Source organism: Leuciscus leuciscus (assembly GCF_965113295.1).
Source record: "Leuciscus leuciscus genome assembly, chromosome: 9".
Lineage (NCBI taxonomy): Eukaryota > Metazoa > Chordata > Actinopteri > Cypriniformes > Leuciscidae > Leuciscus > Leuciscus leuciscus.
The window spans coordinates 41370584-41388342 of record NC_138733.1 but is presented as its reverse complement, the minus strand read 5'-3'; the positions used below and the strand labels follow the sequence as shown (position 1 = coordinate 41388342).

The 17759-nt window shown below is 45.5% G+C and overlaps 1 protein-coding gene across 1 annotated transcript; it reads left to right on the top strand.

Moving 5' to 3' along the window:
• Positions 1 to 6395: 6395 nt before the first annotated feature.
• Positions 6396 to 12188, top strand: LOC309505568 (uncharacterized protein). Its single transcript, XM_082178985.1, has 13 exons — positions 6396 to 6475; positions 8694 to 8994; positions 9087 to 9158; positions 9242 to 9291; positions 9375 to 9512; positions 10148 to 10282; positions 10357 to 10607; positions 10693 to 10795; positions 10878 to 11014; positions 11228 to 11446; positions 11647 to 11822; positions 11907 to 12005; positions 12090 to 12188. The coding sequence occupies exons 1-7, from the start codon at positions 6434 to 6436 to the stop codon at positions 10546 to 10548; spliced, it is 930 nt and encodes a 309-aa protein (XP_082035111.1). The 5' UTR covers positions 6396 to 6433; the 3' UTR covers positions 10549 to 10607; positions 10693 to 10795; positions 10878 to 11014; positions 11228 to 11446; positions 11647 to 11822; positions 11907 to 12005; positions 12090 to 12188.
• The last annotated feature ends 5571 nt before the right edge of the window (positions 12189 to 17759 follow it).

The window sequence follows — 17759 nt, the reverse complement described above, 5'->3', positions numbered from 1 at the left end:
ACAAGATCATATTATATTAAATACTTAATGGTGTTAAGTCATGTCCTCAAGATCCTATGTTGAGTTTGAGAGTTTTAGATTGCCCAATGTACACAGTGTCAGCGTACTGATACTATTAAAACAGTGGCTCCAGTGTTGCACCCTATCAAAGGATTTGATGGGACCATTTCCAACCAGTCCTCAGGGGAACATTTATGTCCTCACAATGACTGACCTCTTCAGCAAATGGGTTTTCGCCAAATCCCTGAAGTGTAAGAACGCAGTTGAGGTGGCTAAAGGGGTCTTACAAGCATTTAATGCATATTGACTAATAATCACAGACCAGGGGAGGGAGTTTGTGAACCAGGTTATTATTATTTAGTTAAGAAGATTTTATTAAATTTTTTGGCTATATGTTATAAGAATCTACCATGTCTTGCATACCTTTTTGATAACAGCTAAATGAGGACATATTTAAGGAATTGGGTGTGAAGCAGTGTGTCACGTCAGCTTACCACCCTCAGTCAAATGGACAGGATGAGAGGACTAATCAGACTATAAAGAGGTCATTGTCAAAGTACTGCAATGACATGCAGAATGACTGGGACGACTGGTGCATGCCATCAACACCTCAAAGCAGGTGATTGGAACTGCTTAAAAAAGAAATGATTATATGCAATTGATTATGTAAATGTAATTTGTTGAAACACTTTTTTTTAGGGCTCTACAAAGTATACACCATTCTTTTTGATGTTTCACCGGCACCCAAACACGCCAGAGGTTCTAAACACCTCGTTTAGAATTTCTGCCCCATCAGCGTGGAACCTGTTACAGAATGATTTAAAACTTGATAACGCCTCGGTTACGACTGTAACCTCGGTTCCCTGAAGAGGGAACGAGCGTTGCGTCGAAACTGACGCTATGGGAACGCTTTGCGTGATGACGTCTTGAAGTACATGTAAAATCAGTCCAATGGTGTGGCGGAACGTCAGAGGCGGGTGACGTCACGTACCAGGAAGCTATAAAAGCCGGCCCGAAACAGAAAACGAAAGCTTCGTAAAGTCTGAAGTCGCGCTGACAGGCATGAAGGAGATATGGCAAGGCGACGCAACGCTCGTTCCCTCTTCAGGGAACCGAGGTTACAGTCGTAACCGAGGCGTTCCCTTTCAAGGGAACTCCCGTTGCGTCGAAACTGACGCTATGGGAACGTCTATACCAACGCCTCCATAGCTACAAATGTCTGTCCTGTGTGTAATCATGTGAGCAGCACTAAGAAGACAAAACATGAGACCCTGGAGTAGAGTCTAAATCCAGAGAGTAGAACCTGACGAAGGTGTGCGGTGAGGACCAGCCTGCCGCATCACAGACGTCCTGTAACGATACTCCTGATATAAGGGCCTTAGAGGCCGCCATACTCCTAGTAGAGACCGACCGGACAGCCCAAGGAGAAGGCTGTCCAGCCGCCTCATAAGCCAGTGAGATAGTCTCAACCACCCACTTGCTCATCCTTTGCTTAGACACTGGACCTCCCTTGTTAGGGGAGCAAAAGTCACTTTTACGCCACAGGGCAGCTCTGTGGACATACGCGTCTAACGCCCGAACAGGGCAAAGCAAATTATTCGCCTCCTGGTCCGATTTCGAAAGGGAGGAGGACCTCCAAGTGCCACGAGGGAAACGAGATACCAAAGGGTCTTTCCCCACAGACATTCCACCCAAAGGACTGTGGTAAGCACCTACGGCCGCCACATAAACCTTTAAAGTGGACGGGGTCAGACCTGCAGTGAACCGGTCCTGCAGGAACTCCAGAACTGTACCAATTGGGCAGTTGACTGGATCCAACCAACGGTCACTACACAAAGAGGTGAATACTCTTCAGTTCAGGGCATAAAGTTTCCTCGTGGAGGGAGCTTGGACTGTAGAATGGTCTCAACAACCTCAGTTGAGAGACCTGACTCTATGAGCTGGGCCCCCTCAGAGGCCAAGCCCACAGGTTCCACAGTTCTGGGCGGGGGTGAAATATTGAGCCCCCTGCTTGGGACAGAAGGTCCCTCCTGACGGGTAGCTCCAGAGGATGCCCGTCGAGGAGGGACACAAGATCGGGAAACCATACTCTGCCCGGCCAGCGCGGGGCTATAAAAAGCAGGCAAACCCGGTCCCTGCGAACTCTTTCCAGAACTCCCGGGAGCAGAGCAACTGGGGGAAAGGCGTACAGACGTAGCCTCGGCCACGTCTGTACCATAGCATCCAGTCCCAGAGGAGCTGGATGCGTGAAGGAGAACCAAAGTGGACAGTGAGACGTCTCTCGAGACGCAAACAGATCCACTTATAATTTCCATATCAGCTCCACCACCTCGGGGGTGGAGCCACCATTCCCCGGGCCTCGGCCCCTGTCTCGACAGAGTGTCTGCTCCTATATTCTGGACCCCGGGGATGTAGGCTGCCTTGAGTGACAGCAACTTCCCCTGGGACCACAAGAGGATATGGCATGCCAGCGCAAACCCCCTTGATATAGGCGACTACCGACGTGTTGTCCGTATGTACTACACATGGTGTCCCCTGAGACCTGTGATAAAGCTCCTCAGAGCCCGGAAGACAGCTAACATCTCTAGGCTATAGAATGCCAGGAACGATGATGGTCTTCCCACAGACCTTGAGATGAGCGACCCTCAGGATCGCTCCCCAACCCGTGAGGGAAGCATCCGTCGTTAGCAGTTTGCGACGACAAGGAGCTCCCAGCACTGGGCCCTGGGACAGGAACCAAGGTTTCTTCCACATAACCAAGGCACGTAGGCATCACCGCGTGACCTTGATTGTGCGAAATGGGTTGCCCCTCGGGGAAAAACCCTCTGGTCCTGAGCCACCACTGCAGGGGCCTCATGTGCAGCAGTCCAAAAGGTATCCCGTTGGAAGCTGCTGCCATGAGACCCAACAGTCTCTGGAACTGTTTGACAGTGAGTAGCTGGCCTAGCTTTACACTTCTCACAGCTGCCAGGATGGAATCGAAGCGTGGCGATGACAGGCGCGCCTGCATCGACACTGAATCCCAAACCACGCCTAAAAAAGTGGTCCTCTAAAATGGAGAAAGCACACTCTTCTTGGCGTTCAGCCGTAACCCCAACTCTTTCATATGGGCGAGAACAACATCTCGATGTTGAACCGCCATCTAATGCGACTGAGCTAAAATCAACCAATCGTCGATGTAGTTCGTGATGCGAATACCCCGGAGGCACAGAGGCGCCAGAGCTGCATCCACGCATTTGGTGAAAGTGCGGGGTGATAAAGCCAGGCCGAATGGAAGAACTCGATATTGGTATGCTTTGCCCCCGAAAGCAAACCTCAGGAACTTCCAATGACACGGACGGATGGAAATATGCGTCCTTGAGGTCTATCGTGACAAACCAGTCCTCGGACCTGATCTGTGGCACGATTTGTCTCAAGGTTAACATTTTGAACTTGAGCTGCATGGCTGACTCGTACAGAACTCGAAGATCTAAAATGGGACGCAATCCCCCGTCCTTTTTTGGAACTATGAAGTACCGGCTGTAAAACCCGGTTTCCCTGTTGGAGGGGGGTACATATTCTATGGCCCCTTTCTCTAACAGAGTGTTTACTTCCTGTTCCATAACCGGAACCTGCTCGGGGCCCACCACTGTGGGCAGGACCCCCATAAACCGCGGTGGGCCTTAATAGAATTGTATCTAATACCCTTTTTCCACGGTCTGCAGGACCCAACGAGAAACATTTGACAGTAGCTTCCACGCTGTCAAAGATTCTACTAGAGGTACCAGTCTCTCGAGACTGGTTTCTGGATTTTGTTGCTGTTGAGTAGTCGGTTCGTCGCCCTGTAACGGCGCACCGGCAGGGAACGACCAAACAGACTGCTCCAGCACCCTCCTCAGAGGGGGCGGGCATCCCGAGGCCACTACGTTTCCGGGTGGACCTTGAGATATGTGCTCGCCGGAGACCGCTGCGCCCTGTAACACCGGAGGCGGCAGGGTTGGCAGAACGGTCCCCTGAGGGCACCGAAGAGAGACGGCACCGTATTTTTCTCCTGCTGTTGAGTAGTCGGTTCGTCGCCCTGTAACGGCGCACCGGCAGGGAACGACCAAACAGACTGCTCTAGCACCCTCCTCAGAGGGGGCGGGCATCCCGAGGCCACTACGTTTCCGGGTGGACCTTGAGATATGTGCTCGCCGGAGACCGCTGCGCCCTGTAACACCAGAGGTGGCAGGGTTGGCAGAACGGTCCCCTGAGGGCACCGAAGAGAGACGGGCACCGTGAAAAGAGGTGTTAACCGCTCTGCTTCGGGGGGACTACCCTCATTTGTCCTGAGCCCTCAGACATCAGGACTTTTTCCCAGCAGCCTTCTTGGCGGTAATAACGGTCCGCAGATCCGTTTTACCCCTCGAAGACTGCTGGGTTTGAGAGCGCCCTCCGTGTCCCCGAGATTTTTGTGGGGGAGCACGAGAGGACACACTCTGTTTTTGAGTGGCACGATGTTCAGCGCTCTTTTTAGAGGAGTGAGGCTGCTCCCGCTCAGCAGCCTCAATGAAAGAACGGCGGGGGAGAAGTTTTTGTAATGCAGCTGCCTGTTTAGCAGCTTCCTGAGATTTAGCTACCGCACTGTTTACTGCATTACCAAATAAACCAACAGTGGAAACCGGAGCATCTAAGAGAACGTGCTTTTCTTTCTCTTTTATATCGCTCAAATTGAGCCACAGATGCCTCTCAGTGGCCACCAGGGCTGCCATAGACCGCCCGATTGATTTAGCGGTCTCCTTGGTGGCCCTGAGAGACAGATCTGTGGCTCTGCGTAGTTCAGCCACTGTGTCAGGACCAATTCCCCCGCCCTCCTCTAAATCCCCCAATAATTCTGCCTGATAGGCTTGCATAATAGACATCGTATGCAGACACGCTGCAGCTTGACCAGCGGCTGCATACGATTTATGAACCAGAGATGATGTGAATTTTACTGGCTTAGAGGGAAGTGAAGGAGCTTTCAGGGAAGATGCCGTTGCTGGAGAGAGATAGCTCGCAAGCGTCTCCTCCACCTTCGGCATCTCCCCATAACCATATTCTATATATTTGTGAATGGAAGAATAGTGGGATGTTTGTGGTGCATACACTCTGTATGAAACCGGTTTTCCCCACGATTTCGACACCTCGGTGTGGAGATCGGGGAAAAACGGAAGGCTTCTTCGCTGAGGCTGTGTACGAGATGGCAGGAAGCGTTCGTCGAGCTTACTTTTCGAACGAACGTCCTGCCCATCCTCTGGCCACTCAATAGATAATCTGTGAACTGCTCTCGTGACAACATCGAGCAATTCCTCAAAAGCGTGAGACTGAGGTGGCGAATCCTCAGACTCAGCTTCAATACTAACAACGTCCAACTCCTCAGAGCTGGACAATTGCAGTATTGGTGCCTCCATCGGGGGGGAAGAAACCGCAGCGCGTGCTTCCACACCCTGATGAGAGGCACTGGATCTATCAGAAGGATGTTGAGATAAGGCAGAGCCCGTCTCAACATCCACTGATAAATCCATTTGTGAACCCCAGGTCTGAGATCGACGCCGTGCCTCGGCAGCGGCGGGACCCAAGCCCTGGGGAACGTGATCGGGATTGAACCGAGCCAAGCGGGATCGGAGCATACGCAATGGAAGCGCCTCGCAATGCACACAGTCACCACCCTCGAGTGCTGACTGGGCATGCTCCTCACCCAAACAAACAACACAAAGAGTGTGAGTATCACCTCCCGTTAAATAACGCGGGCAGGGATGGACACACACTCTAAACTGCTGCTTGCTCGCCATACTGAATATATATATATATATATAATATAGACAGACAACACCAAATAACAAGGACAGATTCAACACAGAGCGCAACTGAAGACTCAGAAAGCTTTCTTTTTCTGTTTCGGGCCGGCTTTTATAGCTTCCTGGTACGTGACGTCACCCGCCTCTGACGTTCCGCCACACCATTGGACTGATTTTACATGTGCTTCAAGACGTCATCACGCAAAGCGTTCCCATAGCGTCAGTTTCGACGCAACGGGAGTTCCCTTGAAAGGGAACTTGGTCTCCTTTGGTCAATTTAAGAGGCTAGTAAAGTACCGGGAAGCAGGCACAATGGGCACCTGTCCCTGCTTCCCAAATTAGGATAAGTCTATCGTGACAATGGGGGATGTCATGTCATGTTTTTTTTTTTGTTTTTTTTTACATTGGTCGATTCATTGTACTGTTAACGTATTATGTTTTGTATGTTCATTGTATTTATTATATTTTGTATTCTATGTGTAACTTTTATGGCGGCCTTCTTGGCCAGGGCTCCTTCGTAAAAGAGACTTGTTCTCAAAGGATTTCCCTGGTTAAATAAGGGTTAAATAAAAAATAAAAAAACACAAAGGTAGTTATCTGAGACAGATTGCTTTGTAGCAGAGGATCCGAATATTGTAATGGACACACGGATAGTAGAGGTGACAGCAGTACAGGCAAAGGTAATTGTCTGTAGTACACTGTTAGACCTTACCGTTTTTTTTACAGTAAAATACTGGCAAAATACTGTAATCTACAGTATGTTACTGTAAAAATGCACTAAAACTCGAGTTAACTAGTTGACCAACTATCATTTAAATGTATTAACTAAAATGTATAATGCATTAACAACGTGAGCAAAGTATTACTGTGAACTTATTTCATTTGAAACCACAAAAAAACTTTTGTAAATAAAGAGATTACCACTGGACCAACAACTACACAGTCGCCGCCTTTTAAATAAAGCAACATGCAGCAAATCATCAATGTTTGTAGATCTTCTCCTGGATTGAAGCACAGGCTCTACTCTTCAGCACAATGGTGACCCAAAAAATTTATTTTACAGTAAACTACTGGCAACAGTGTTGCCAGTATATACCTGTTTAATAACTTACAGTTTATTACTGTTAAAATACATTTTGTGGGTGTGTCTTTTTAAAAAAATGTATCTTACACTGTTAACCCTTTCAACCCCACTGGGCAATCCACACTACAAAGAGTAAAAGTAACATTGAGACAGTGTTGCAGTGAGATAATTAAGGGAATATGTAAGTGATTGTTGAGCATTAGTGATGAACACCTGCTGTTAACAAGCAGAATCACTGAAGGAAAGAGAAACACACGAACAGAAAATAGAGAAACACAAGAACTACAACTGACTTCCAGCCATTACACATTATTGCACTTATTATTAACCAGAACGACTTTATTTCTGTCATGCATCTACAGAAGTTGTTATTGAGATGTTTAATTGAAAATGTTTGGTTTGAAGTTACCATTATAGAGATCAGTTTTTGCTTTAGTTGGGATGCTGATGCTAAACATTAGTGTTTCTTTTGCTGCTTGAGCTGGTTTTTGAAAGTCACACTTGTGCACACACACAGTTTATGAATGATTGCGGTTATAATGATTATGATGACAAAATCATCATATTGCCTGTTCATTCACTAAGGAATTCATTCTCACTCATTCAGAGTTTAATCCTCAATCAAAAGTGTTACATTACCACCACTGTGAAAACACAGCAATAAATTACAATGACAATTTTTTTTTAACACATCATGCATAAACCACAGAAACAGAGCTACACTATCATTCAGAAACACAGAGATATCACAATTTAGCACATGAATCTCAACAATGGTGGCAATATTTTTTTTATTTTTTTTTATTCAAGCAGCAGTGCATGCTGGGAGTTTTATATTATCCTGGAACCCAGCATGCATTGCGACATGAAACTTTTGATTGTCACCATTGTTGAGATTCATATGCTGATTGTTGATATCTGTGTGTGTCTGAGTCAAAAAGGAGTTGAACATTTTAATGCACTATATTATTATGATATTCTTCAGAAGTTCTGATTACAGAAATATATATTTCTTGTTGTAGATTCACAGATATATGCTAAACATGAAATGCCCATAAATTCAAAGAATATACAGGAAAGATCAGAGAATCGGACATGTCTAGGATAATTGTGACAACATCACAAAAGCCAATAACACCTGACTAACTTCCTCTTGACTTTTTTCTTGCCATAACAAATGTGTTTTATAAACTCACTGTTACAGCAGCCAGAGAGAGATGAATGGTAAGAAGTCAAGGGACAAGTGACCAACTAAAGCAAATACTGATCTCCATCATGGTGACAACAAACTTTATTATTAACCAATCTCTGTTAATTCTCAACAAGAACCTTGTACATGTATGAAAGAAATAATCGTAAACTGGTTTGTAAACTGGTTTCACACTCAGTGTTGCTGGAAATCAATTGTAGTTTTTGTGTTTCTCTTTTTTCTGTTCTTGTTTGTCTCTCTCCTTCAGTGATTCTGCTTATCAGGTGTTCAACTTTTCTCAATTCACTCACTACTTTTCATTCACTCTGTCAAGGGGACTATATGAGTGAACTAATGTAGGGAATAGTGAATGAGGGTATAGGGTGTGATTGGGAAAACAGCCTCTGAGTGTCGATTTTGAGCACTGTTAATTCACAGTATATTCCTGTAGACTAGTTTTGTTTTCTACAGTATATTACTGTTTTAATGGAAACTGGTATGATATTGTCAGAATTTGGCCTTTTTTTACAGCAAGGGTTAACAGTGTATGAACTATAATTAAGTAATATTTCACATTATTTAAGGTATTCTATTAAGTCTGTTTATTATACATTATTTTCATTAGGTGCGGGATCACATTGAAAAAGCACAGGGGAAGCAAAAGGCGGAGTACGAGTCCTGGAAAAGAAACATTTTTAAATCATTTCACATCCACGAAGGAGAGGAGGTACTCAAAGCAAACAAAAGAAAAGAGGGACGCAAAGGTGGACGTTTAGAGGGGAACTGGACAGGCCCTTTTGTAGTCAAAGACATTACCGGAAAAGGGGTTGCTACTACACTTGCAGACAAATCAGGCAACATTCTCCGCCAGAAAACCAATGTGTCCCAACTCAAACCATTCCTGCGGCGTGACATTAACCTGAATGGTGAGAAAGGCAGTACATTACAGTAGATGGCCCACTTTTTGAAGTAAATGTTTATGGCAAATTTAAAATATTACATATACAACCTTTTTCAGTGAATATTCATGATGACCATGATTCTTACTGCCTGAAGACAGACATGGCAGGAGGTGATGCATCACGCACAGGTATGCTTTATTTGATTTGCTTTTAAAAAAGTACAATAAGTAACTTTGACAAAGATTTGTGACTGATCCAAACATGTTTACAGAAATTGTTCAGTTTTCAGTGGATCGCTTTCACATCTTGGAGCTAGAAGAGGTAAGATGTCAAATAAATGGAAGTCTGTTATATATTACATAATATTATATATGTAAGACAATTACAAAGCATTTTTTTTCTAGGGAATATATATGAGAATTTTGAGTGAGGAAACCGACAGAAAGCGGCCACTCATTCAGTTTCCGAGATGCCAGGCCACAGTTGAAGATTTCGAAACACTGTGTCCACAGAAGAAAAGTTTCCCATGGCTGAATGACGACGTTAGAATTTTAATTTGATAACATTTTTGAGACATATTTGTAATAGCTCTAGTTAGTCCCGGTTTCCAGAAAACGTCCAAACAAAAAGCTGCAAAAGGGCCAAATTTCATCCCAAAATTTCACTGTATGCAAGTCTCTATTTGCCCCAATGGAATAAATGCTTTGTGGGATCTCCATATCTCAGCTCTGGAAGGCTCTAGAGCCTCCAATCATGCATTCATGTCTATGTCTCAGCACCCTCTAACAGAATCCACGAATTCAAGAATATCCAAGAAACTTTATTTTTCGACCCAAAATATCTATAAGGGGGTAGTACTATATCAAATATATTATCTGGATCTTAAAAGGATGTTCCCATCATGTTAGAACATAACTGCGTTTGAAAATGGAGGTACACCTTATAGTTTTTTGGGTCGAAAAATAAAGTTTCTCGGATATTCTCGAAACCATGGATTCTGTTAGAGGGTGCTGAGACATAGACATGAATGCATGATTGGAGAAATTTTGGGACTCAGGCGAGCCCTCCATATGTGTCCAGTGGCAGCTTATTTGTATGGTCGTTTGTACACGAACCTCCTATATGTACTTCTTATATTATTCAAAAACATTTTATTGAAATCTACTATTTCTTTTAGATTTTTGACACAAGGATTGCACAGCTCTGTAAAGCACATGGTGGAACTGCTTTACAGGTGCACACGTTCGTTCTCTGGTGGCGATCCTTCACTATCAAGAAACATGTGGATGACAGTCACATTTCTTGTCTGAAGGTAATTGAAAATCTATCAAATAAATTTCAGGGGCAGGGGACACATTTACTTATTTACTTAAAAATATTTTAAAGGACCTTGATGAGAATGACACAGTCCTTATTCCAAGAATTGTTTGTGGACAGAGCCCCGAAAAGGGAAAACACTTCATTTTGTGGGTATGTGTGGATAAAAAAATACATTTGTACTCAACAGTTGTTACTCTGGTTAAAGCGGTTTCTGTTTATGTTGTAAAGGTCTTGGATGGTTTGCTGAATCATGTTTAAGTGTACGACCCCACTGGCAACTACAAGTCAATTTCTGCGATGGACCTGGCTATACTATGGTATTATGTGCTTTGTAAATGTCAAAATTGTTATCTTTATTTACTAATGTACATTTCTTAATTTCTTTTTTCTTTTGTACAAAAGCAATGCCTTCCGAAATACTTGGGACTTGGGAAAATGGACTGTTGAGTACCCAGAACAGTGGAGGCTGGCTGACTCTAACAACTGTGGGGTTTTGGTTTGTACAGTAAGTTAAATAAATGCTTTTATTTATTTATTTTATTTTATTTTTATCTACATTACTTTAACAACTGTGTTTATTGCATTAGATGGCAGAAATGGAGGTGAGGGACAAATGGACCTCTATGAAAAACGAGGTGATACAGGGAGACGATCTGTGGCATCTGAGAAGATATCACGCATCATCAATGGCAGCATATGCTGTTCAGCATATGACGTATAAAAGGTATGTGTAAAATGTGTGTCCTCATTCATATAAATCAACTTAAAAGTTTAATAATTCAAGTAGATCGATGATTTTTCAAATATAGGACAGTCGAGGAGGGAAAAAAAAGGAATTTGTTCTCTTGTCAGTGACACTGAAATTCAGGTACATATAAGACTTTACAAAATTTAAAATGGCTAGATATTGTTTGCTATACTAAATATTTTTTTTCAGGAGTTGTTTCAAGGAATTGTGAAAGGCTCACTGAAACCCACGTGGAACAAATGGTGGCAAATGAAGACTGGAAAAATGGCAAAACCTAAGAGCTTTCATCCTGCCTTGTCAGCACATGTTGAGGAACTTCTGGGACACATCGACAACATTGTGTTTGAGCAAAAGAAGGACAACAAGCTTGAACATATCGACCTTTTAATGTGTGAATTGATTCCTGAGGTAAGCATTTTATGGGATCGTGTTGGTACAAATATGTACTTGAATTTTTTATATCACCAAAAAAACACATAATTTTCTCACCCTGGTATCATTTGATAATATGTTGGGAGAAACTGATGGCTGATTTTTATATGTTTTGGTGAACTAACTCATTAAACTAACTCATTAAGTAATTACTTTTTTTATCTTTTGTTGTACAGATCAGCCTTCTAATACTGAGACGAACGGAAGGTTTCAGTCACTTTTGGGCTGATATATCTTATCTTGTGGAGTGTGTCATTAAAATAGCCTTTTAATGTCACAACATCCCAGGTTCAACGAGCTAACCACGTTCTGCTGCGTTGCACCTTTGAGCTTGCATATGAAAGTAAAAACAGTGAGTGATGTTCCATAGCACTAAAGACTGTGCAAATGTACAGTTGCACATGAGGTGTTGCAGCATGTTTGTGTGTTTTTGCAGAGTTCCCTCAAGCCAGTCCATCCATGACACCCCAGGTTCAATGAGCTAACCACGTTCTGCTGCGTTGCACCTTTGAGCTTGCATATGAAAGTAAAAACAGTGAGTGATGTTCCATAGCACTAAAGACTGTGCAAATGTCCAGTTGAACATGATGTGTTGCAGCATGTTTGTGTGTTTTTGCAGAGTTCCCTCAAGCCAGTCCATGACACCTAGTCCAGCCTCCTCGCCTACAGGTCACGACCCCACCATCTAAAGGGGAAATTGACTGACTGCATCATCTAGGCCAGTGGTTTTCAAACTGTGGGTCACGACCCACTTGTGGGTCACACAGTGAGAAAAGGTGGGTCGCACAAAGGCACTTAGCTGCAGCTAAATTTACGTTACGATGAGTGAAACAAAACCAGTCCGATTAATGACCAAACGGCTATGAGTTTTAGCGCCCGCCAAAGTGTTATTTGATCGCTGAGTAATGTAGATGAACTGCTGCGCTTGTGACAGAGTCACAGTGCATGTTTAACTGAAAGAACGAGCAGAGAGAGTACTCGGTCGCGCGCGCTCTCTCTCTCTCTCTTCGGAGCCAGGCGAAAGTGTAAAAAAGACTTCACCGTCTCCAAACTAAGCGCTGTCCTGCTCTCTCTCCCTCGCACATTAATCAAAATAAATCGACACGGTGGTAAAAGGTCGGAAGACCAAAGTTTCATGTGGAGCATTCGGAGAAATTTTTTTTTTCCTCAATTACCGCTGGGTGTGAATTGTGCTAAATAAGTTGTTGCCTTATCTTCTCTGAAAAGCGTCCCAGACATTCAGCTGACATAAAACAACACTTTAATTAAACGAAAAAAACTATCCAGTGATGAAATGTTTTCTGTGTTGACACAAATCTTGGATGTCTATGTCCTAACTGCTGGGATAATCACACAACGCGCACGACATGTCCAATTCGCAAACTAATGACTCCTTTGAACGATTCATTTTAATGAATGGACAACTGATCTTTCCAACAGTGAACTCAGGAGACGTCTGAATCAGTAACACTTTACAATAAAGTTCTATTTATTACATAAATTACATAAAAAGTACAGTTTGCTTACTCAAGCTTAAGCTTTAAAATAAATAAAACCTTTTTTTTTTTTTTTTGAAAAGCATATGACTACATTTTTCCACACAGTGCAATCAAGAATCGATAAGAGAATCGTTAAAGAATCGGATCGATAATCAGAATCGTCAGTGGCATTATTATTATTGATAAAATCGTATCATTTCCCATCCCTATGTGAAGACGGTAAAATTATAATCAAACATTAAAGAACATACATGTTTTTAAAAGTTTTTTTAAGAGTTAAAAGTTTAAATATTTTGCTAACATGAAGGCTTGTCACTGTCAGTCTTTTTACATCAGTGCAAAACTAGGGAATGCAGATTAAGACCATCAGCATGCATTGATTAATCCCATGGCATGTAGCAAAAAAAAAAAAAAAAAAAAAAAAAAAAAAAAAATTTGCGACCAAATCATCAAGTGGGTCTTGAGATTGATTATACTTGTCTAGGTGGGTCCTAGAACGAAAAAGTTTGGGAACCCCTGATCTAGGCCTTAGGATGGTTCCACAAAGAATTGACTGCATATACAACATGAATTTACTTCAGACTAAAGATTTTACTTTTCATACAGCAAAAGACACTGCATCTATTTGTGTCTCATTAGTTCTCTTACGAGAGGTACTCTCGTACTGCGTAAATCTTACGCTAGGGGAAAATCTCTTTTCCGCGAGATACTGAAGCCAAAAATTATCCTTAATTTGAAATAATGTAAAACGCGTTGCGGCTGTCACGGTTCATAAATTCATTGTTTCCTTCTTGTCTCGTGTAACTGTTGTTCTGTGTGTGTGTGTGTGTGAGTTGGCGTGGCACTCATTCCGGATGATCAGCGATCCAGCTGATCTCATTCAACACTCCAGCTGCAGCTCATTCAACCACCTATAAAACCTCACCGCACTTTTCTCTCATTGTCAGATCGTTGGTTGATGTCTCCCGTGTGTGATCCCAGTTTGTCGACGTTCCTGTTCCATGTTCCCGTTCCTGTTCCTCGTTCTTCGGATTTCGTCTTCACCTGGGTTTCACGGTTTCAGCACTTCACCACGGACATCTCGCTGACCATCCAGTCCTTGTGTTACCAGCTACTCACTCATCACCGGATCTTCACTTTCATCTTTACCAATAAACTGAGTTTACTTGCACTATTGCTTCTGTCGTTTGTTCGCCATGACAGCGGCAGCATGCAGACACAGGCGAGACGGCTTGTGCGCCTATTGGCTGCCCTGCGGCAACTGCAGCAGCCTATCGATAAGGCCCACTCGTGACGTCAGCTCCAATGGGGGCGCTTCGCGCCCAATACGTCACGTCCCGCCAGAATGGGCGTGGTCTAGGGCTATAAACATAGCTTCGAGAGGCTAGCTCACTGATTTTTCATCTCTTCAGCGAAGCTCTCGCATCGCTGGATCCGGAGAGAAGCCGCGCCGTCTGAAGAAGCCTTTCAGCGGGACGAGTCGACACTCTGAAGCCGCTGGCCGCGCCGCCTTCAGTCGCCTTCCTGCTGCGCTATCCGGCGTTATATCCTTTCTCTGCTACTGTGTTTTGTGTATGTGTGTGTGCTCGCCGCCGCGACACACACTCTCATTGCACTAAAAGAGCCGGGCGTCTTTTTCAAGACGCCCCTTTCCTGAGGATCACGCAGCTCTCGCGCTCGCGCTCGCTGACGGCGACCGCCCTCACTGCGAGCCAGTTACTGCCTATGGTGACTCTGAGGACTCACCTGGCATCCTTCTCCGAGACTGCTCCTCCGCCCCCCCCCAACCCGCAAAGCTCGCCGGTTCGCCCGCTTGCCTTGCCTGCTTGGGGGATGATACCTGCTCTCCCTCTGTTCGAGCCGCGCAAACCGCGCCGTTCACAGGGGATGTCAGGAGCGGACGGTCAGGTGGCTAGCTTTCTCTCTCCCTCTGTTCGAGCCGCGCAAACTGCGCCGTTCACAAGGGAGGCTGGAAGCGGACGATCGGGGTTAGTTTTTCTTTACGTTACAAGAAAGCAACCCTGCCCTTGCGCCCCATTCACGCGTCGCTCACCGGCGAAAAGAGAACTCAGTTCCCTGATTAGGCGACTGGAAATATCAATATTGCAGCAAACGAGCCTGTTGTAACACGCACGCTTGCAAGCAAACGCCGAAGAAAACATGTTGACGCTCTCTTATATGCTCATGCATCTATACACCTTTGTGTTCCCCCCTGTGGCTCAGTGGCGGAATCTTAGGTTTTTCACACGAGAGACCGGGGTTCGAATCCCGGTCTAACGGCAGATATATTATGCCGCCAATGCTTCGCTCTGTCAGTTCCCTGAAAGGCGACTGCAGATGTGCATTTTGCAGCCAACGAGCGCGCTGTACAACCCGCTCGCCTGCACCCAAACACCGTTTCTATGGTTCCCGTGCGTCACTGGCGAAAGGAGAAAAGGGTGTTTTTAGCCCCGCTGCGGCCGGGCCGACCTCCACTCCTGACACATTTCTCATTCCCCTCTTAAGTTCAGGTGACTGGAAATGTCAATATTGCAGTGAGCGAGCCTGTTGTTTTGCACGCACGCCTGCAAACAAACGCCAGCATGTTGACGCTCTTTGATAATACTCGCGCTACTGAATGTCTATGTGTCTTCCTCTGTGGTCCAGTGGTAGATCATCAGATTTTCGCGCGAGAGACCCGCGATCGAATCCCGGGTCTACCGGCAAAACACATTTTTTGCCGTCAATTCTCGCTCTGGCAGTTCCCTGAAAAGGCGACTGCAGATGTGTATTTTGCAGCCAACGAGCGCGTGGTACAACCCGTTCGCCTGCACCCAAACTCTGTTTCTATGGTTTCCGCCTCTGAAGTTCAGACGACTGGAAATGTCAATATTGCAGTGAACAAGCCTGCTGTAATACACGCACGCCTGCAAACAAACGCCAGCATGTTGACGCTCTCTGTTTCTATGGCAACTTCTCGCTCGTTCAGTTCCAGTAAATGCGACTGTTCCAGTGTATTCTGCAGTAAACAAGTCGGCGAAACAGCCCGCTTGCCTGCACACAAACGCCGCTTTTACGGCTACCCAGATAAATCCCATAAGAGTGTATTTTCTGGTGTCCCGGCCACGGCCGATGGTGTTACGAATGTAGACGAAATTCCTACACACAAACACAGCCCGTCACACAGGGCTCGCGCACATGAAATCGACCCAGGTCGATTGCGCATTAAACGTGGTAAATGTGCCCACTGCCCAGTGCCCACAAACACTACGTTCCGCATATCTCAAGGTTTCTGTAAAAACAAAACCAACGTGCATTCGCTCTGCTCAGGCGGACAATGCTCTCAGTGTTGTAAATGTGCCCGCTATCCCGCGCCCACATTCACACATAGACATGACAGGTCCTACGGGACTCGCCCAGCCCTCCCCTCTCGGTTGACCACCGCAAAGGAGTCGAGCGCGGGCAATCTGCCCGCTGTTATCAGCGCGCCCCCTGCCTCGAAGCGCGACGCTTATGTTACAGCACACCGAAGCCCCTCTGTCGCTGAGCGACCAGAGCGCGCTCCGCATTCAGCCCCTAGCCATTCGTGCAGATGCATGGGCAAGGCTACCCGGGGGTTTTGAAGTGGGTGCTAGACATTATAGAAAGAGGCTATTCGCTACAGTTTCGCCGACGCCCTCGCCGCTATGTGACGCGCGTCGAAGCTACGGTAAAAACAGAAGTAGCACCACCTACTTCGAGCCGAAATTTTGAAACTGTTGAGCAAAGGGGCCATAGAACCTTTATCTCAAGCTCAGAGTGAAGGAGGGCTATACAGCAGATACTTCCTGGTACTGAAAAAAGACGGGGGTCTCAGACCCATACTAGATCTAAGGCAACTGAACAGAGTGCTTGCGAAGCAACAGTTCAGAATGCTCACGACCAGAAAAACCCTCACGCAGATTCGCCGAGGAGATTGGTTTGTGTCAATAGATCTGAAAGACGCATATTTTCAAATACAAATAGCGTCACGTCACAGGCGACGTTTGAGATTCGCCTTCGAGGGCCAGGCATATCAGTGCTCAGTCCTACCGTTCGGCTTGTCTCTAGCCGCTCGCACCCCTCAGACTACAGGGCATGCGAGTATTGAACTACTTGGACGATTGGCTGATTCTAGCTCAATCTCACTCGGTGCTCATAGAGCACAGGACCATTTTGCTCGATCACCTCGAGAATCTGGGTCAATTGGGCGAAGAGTTCTCTGTCTCCCAGACAGATAATATCTTTTCTGGGCACAGAACTGGACTCGCTGTCTATGATAGCGCGACTGTCACCAGAGCACGTACTAGACATTCAGCGCGCAGCGAGCTCTTTCCGCTGCGGCGCATCTGTCCCGCTCAAGAAATTTCAGAGGATGCTAGGTCTCATGGCCTCAGCATCATCAGTACTTCAGCTGGGCTTGCTTCGCATGCGCCCGCTACAGTTCTGGCTGAAAGCGCGAGTACCGCGCCGAGCGTGGGCTTCCGGTCTGCTTCGTCTCAAGGTCAATCAGAAATGCATCGCAGCTCTGAAACCTTGGAAAGCAAACGACTTGTACCAATCAGGTGTTAGCCTGGGGACTTCCTCGAGTGTGAAGGTAGTGTCTACGGACGCCTCCACCTTGGGATGGGGAGCACTGCTCAAGGGCAGACCGTTCTTCGGCCAATGGTCAGAACGGGAGAAGCTTCTACACATAAACTGCCTCGAAATGTTGGCAGTAGACAACGCACTGACGCGTTTTTGTCCCTAAATACGAGGACACCACGTCCTGGTCCGCTCGGACAACATGTCAG

Bases quoted from the DNA above. Each gene is read 5' to 3' on its own strand.
- LOC309505568 (XM_082178985.1), top strand. From the start codon at position 6,434: ATGGACACACGGATAGTAGAGGTGACAGCAGTACAGGCAAAG. The intron at 9,159-9,241 runs GTATGCTTTATT...ACATGTTTACAG, and splicing joins AGGTGATGCATCACGCACAG to AAATTGTTCAGTTTTCAGTG. The intron at 9,513-10,147 runs GTTAGAATTTTA...TATTTCTTTTAG, and splicing joins TCCCATGGCTGAATGACGAC to ATTTTTGACACAAGGATTGC.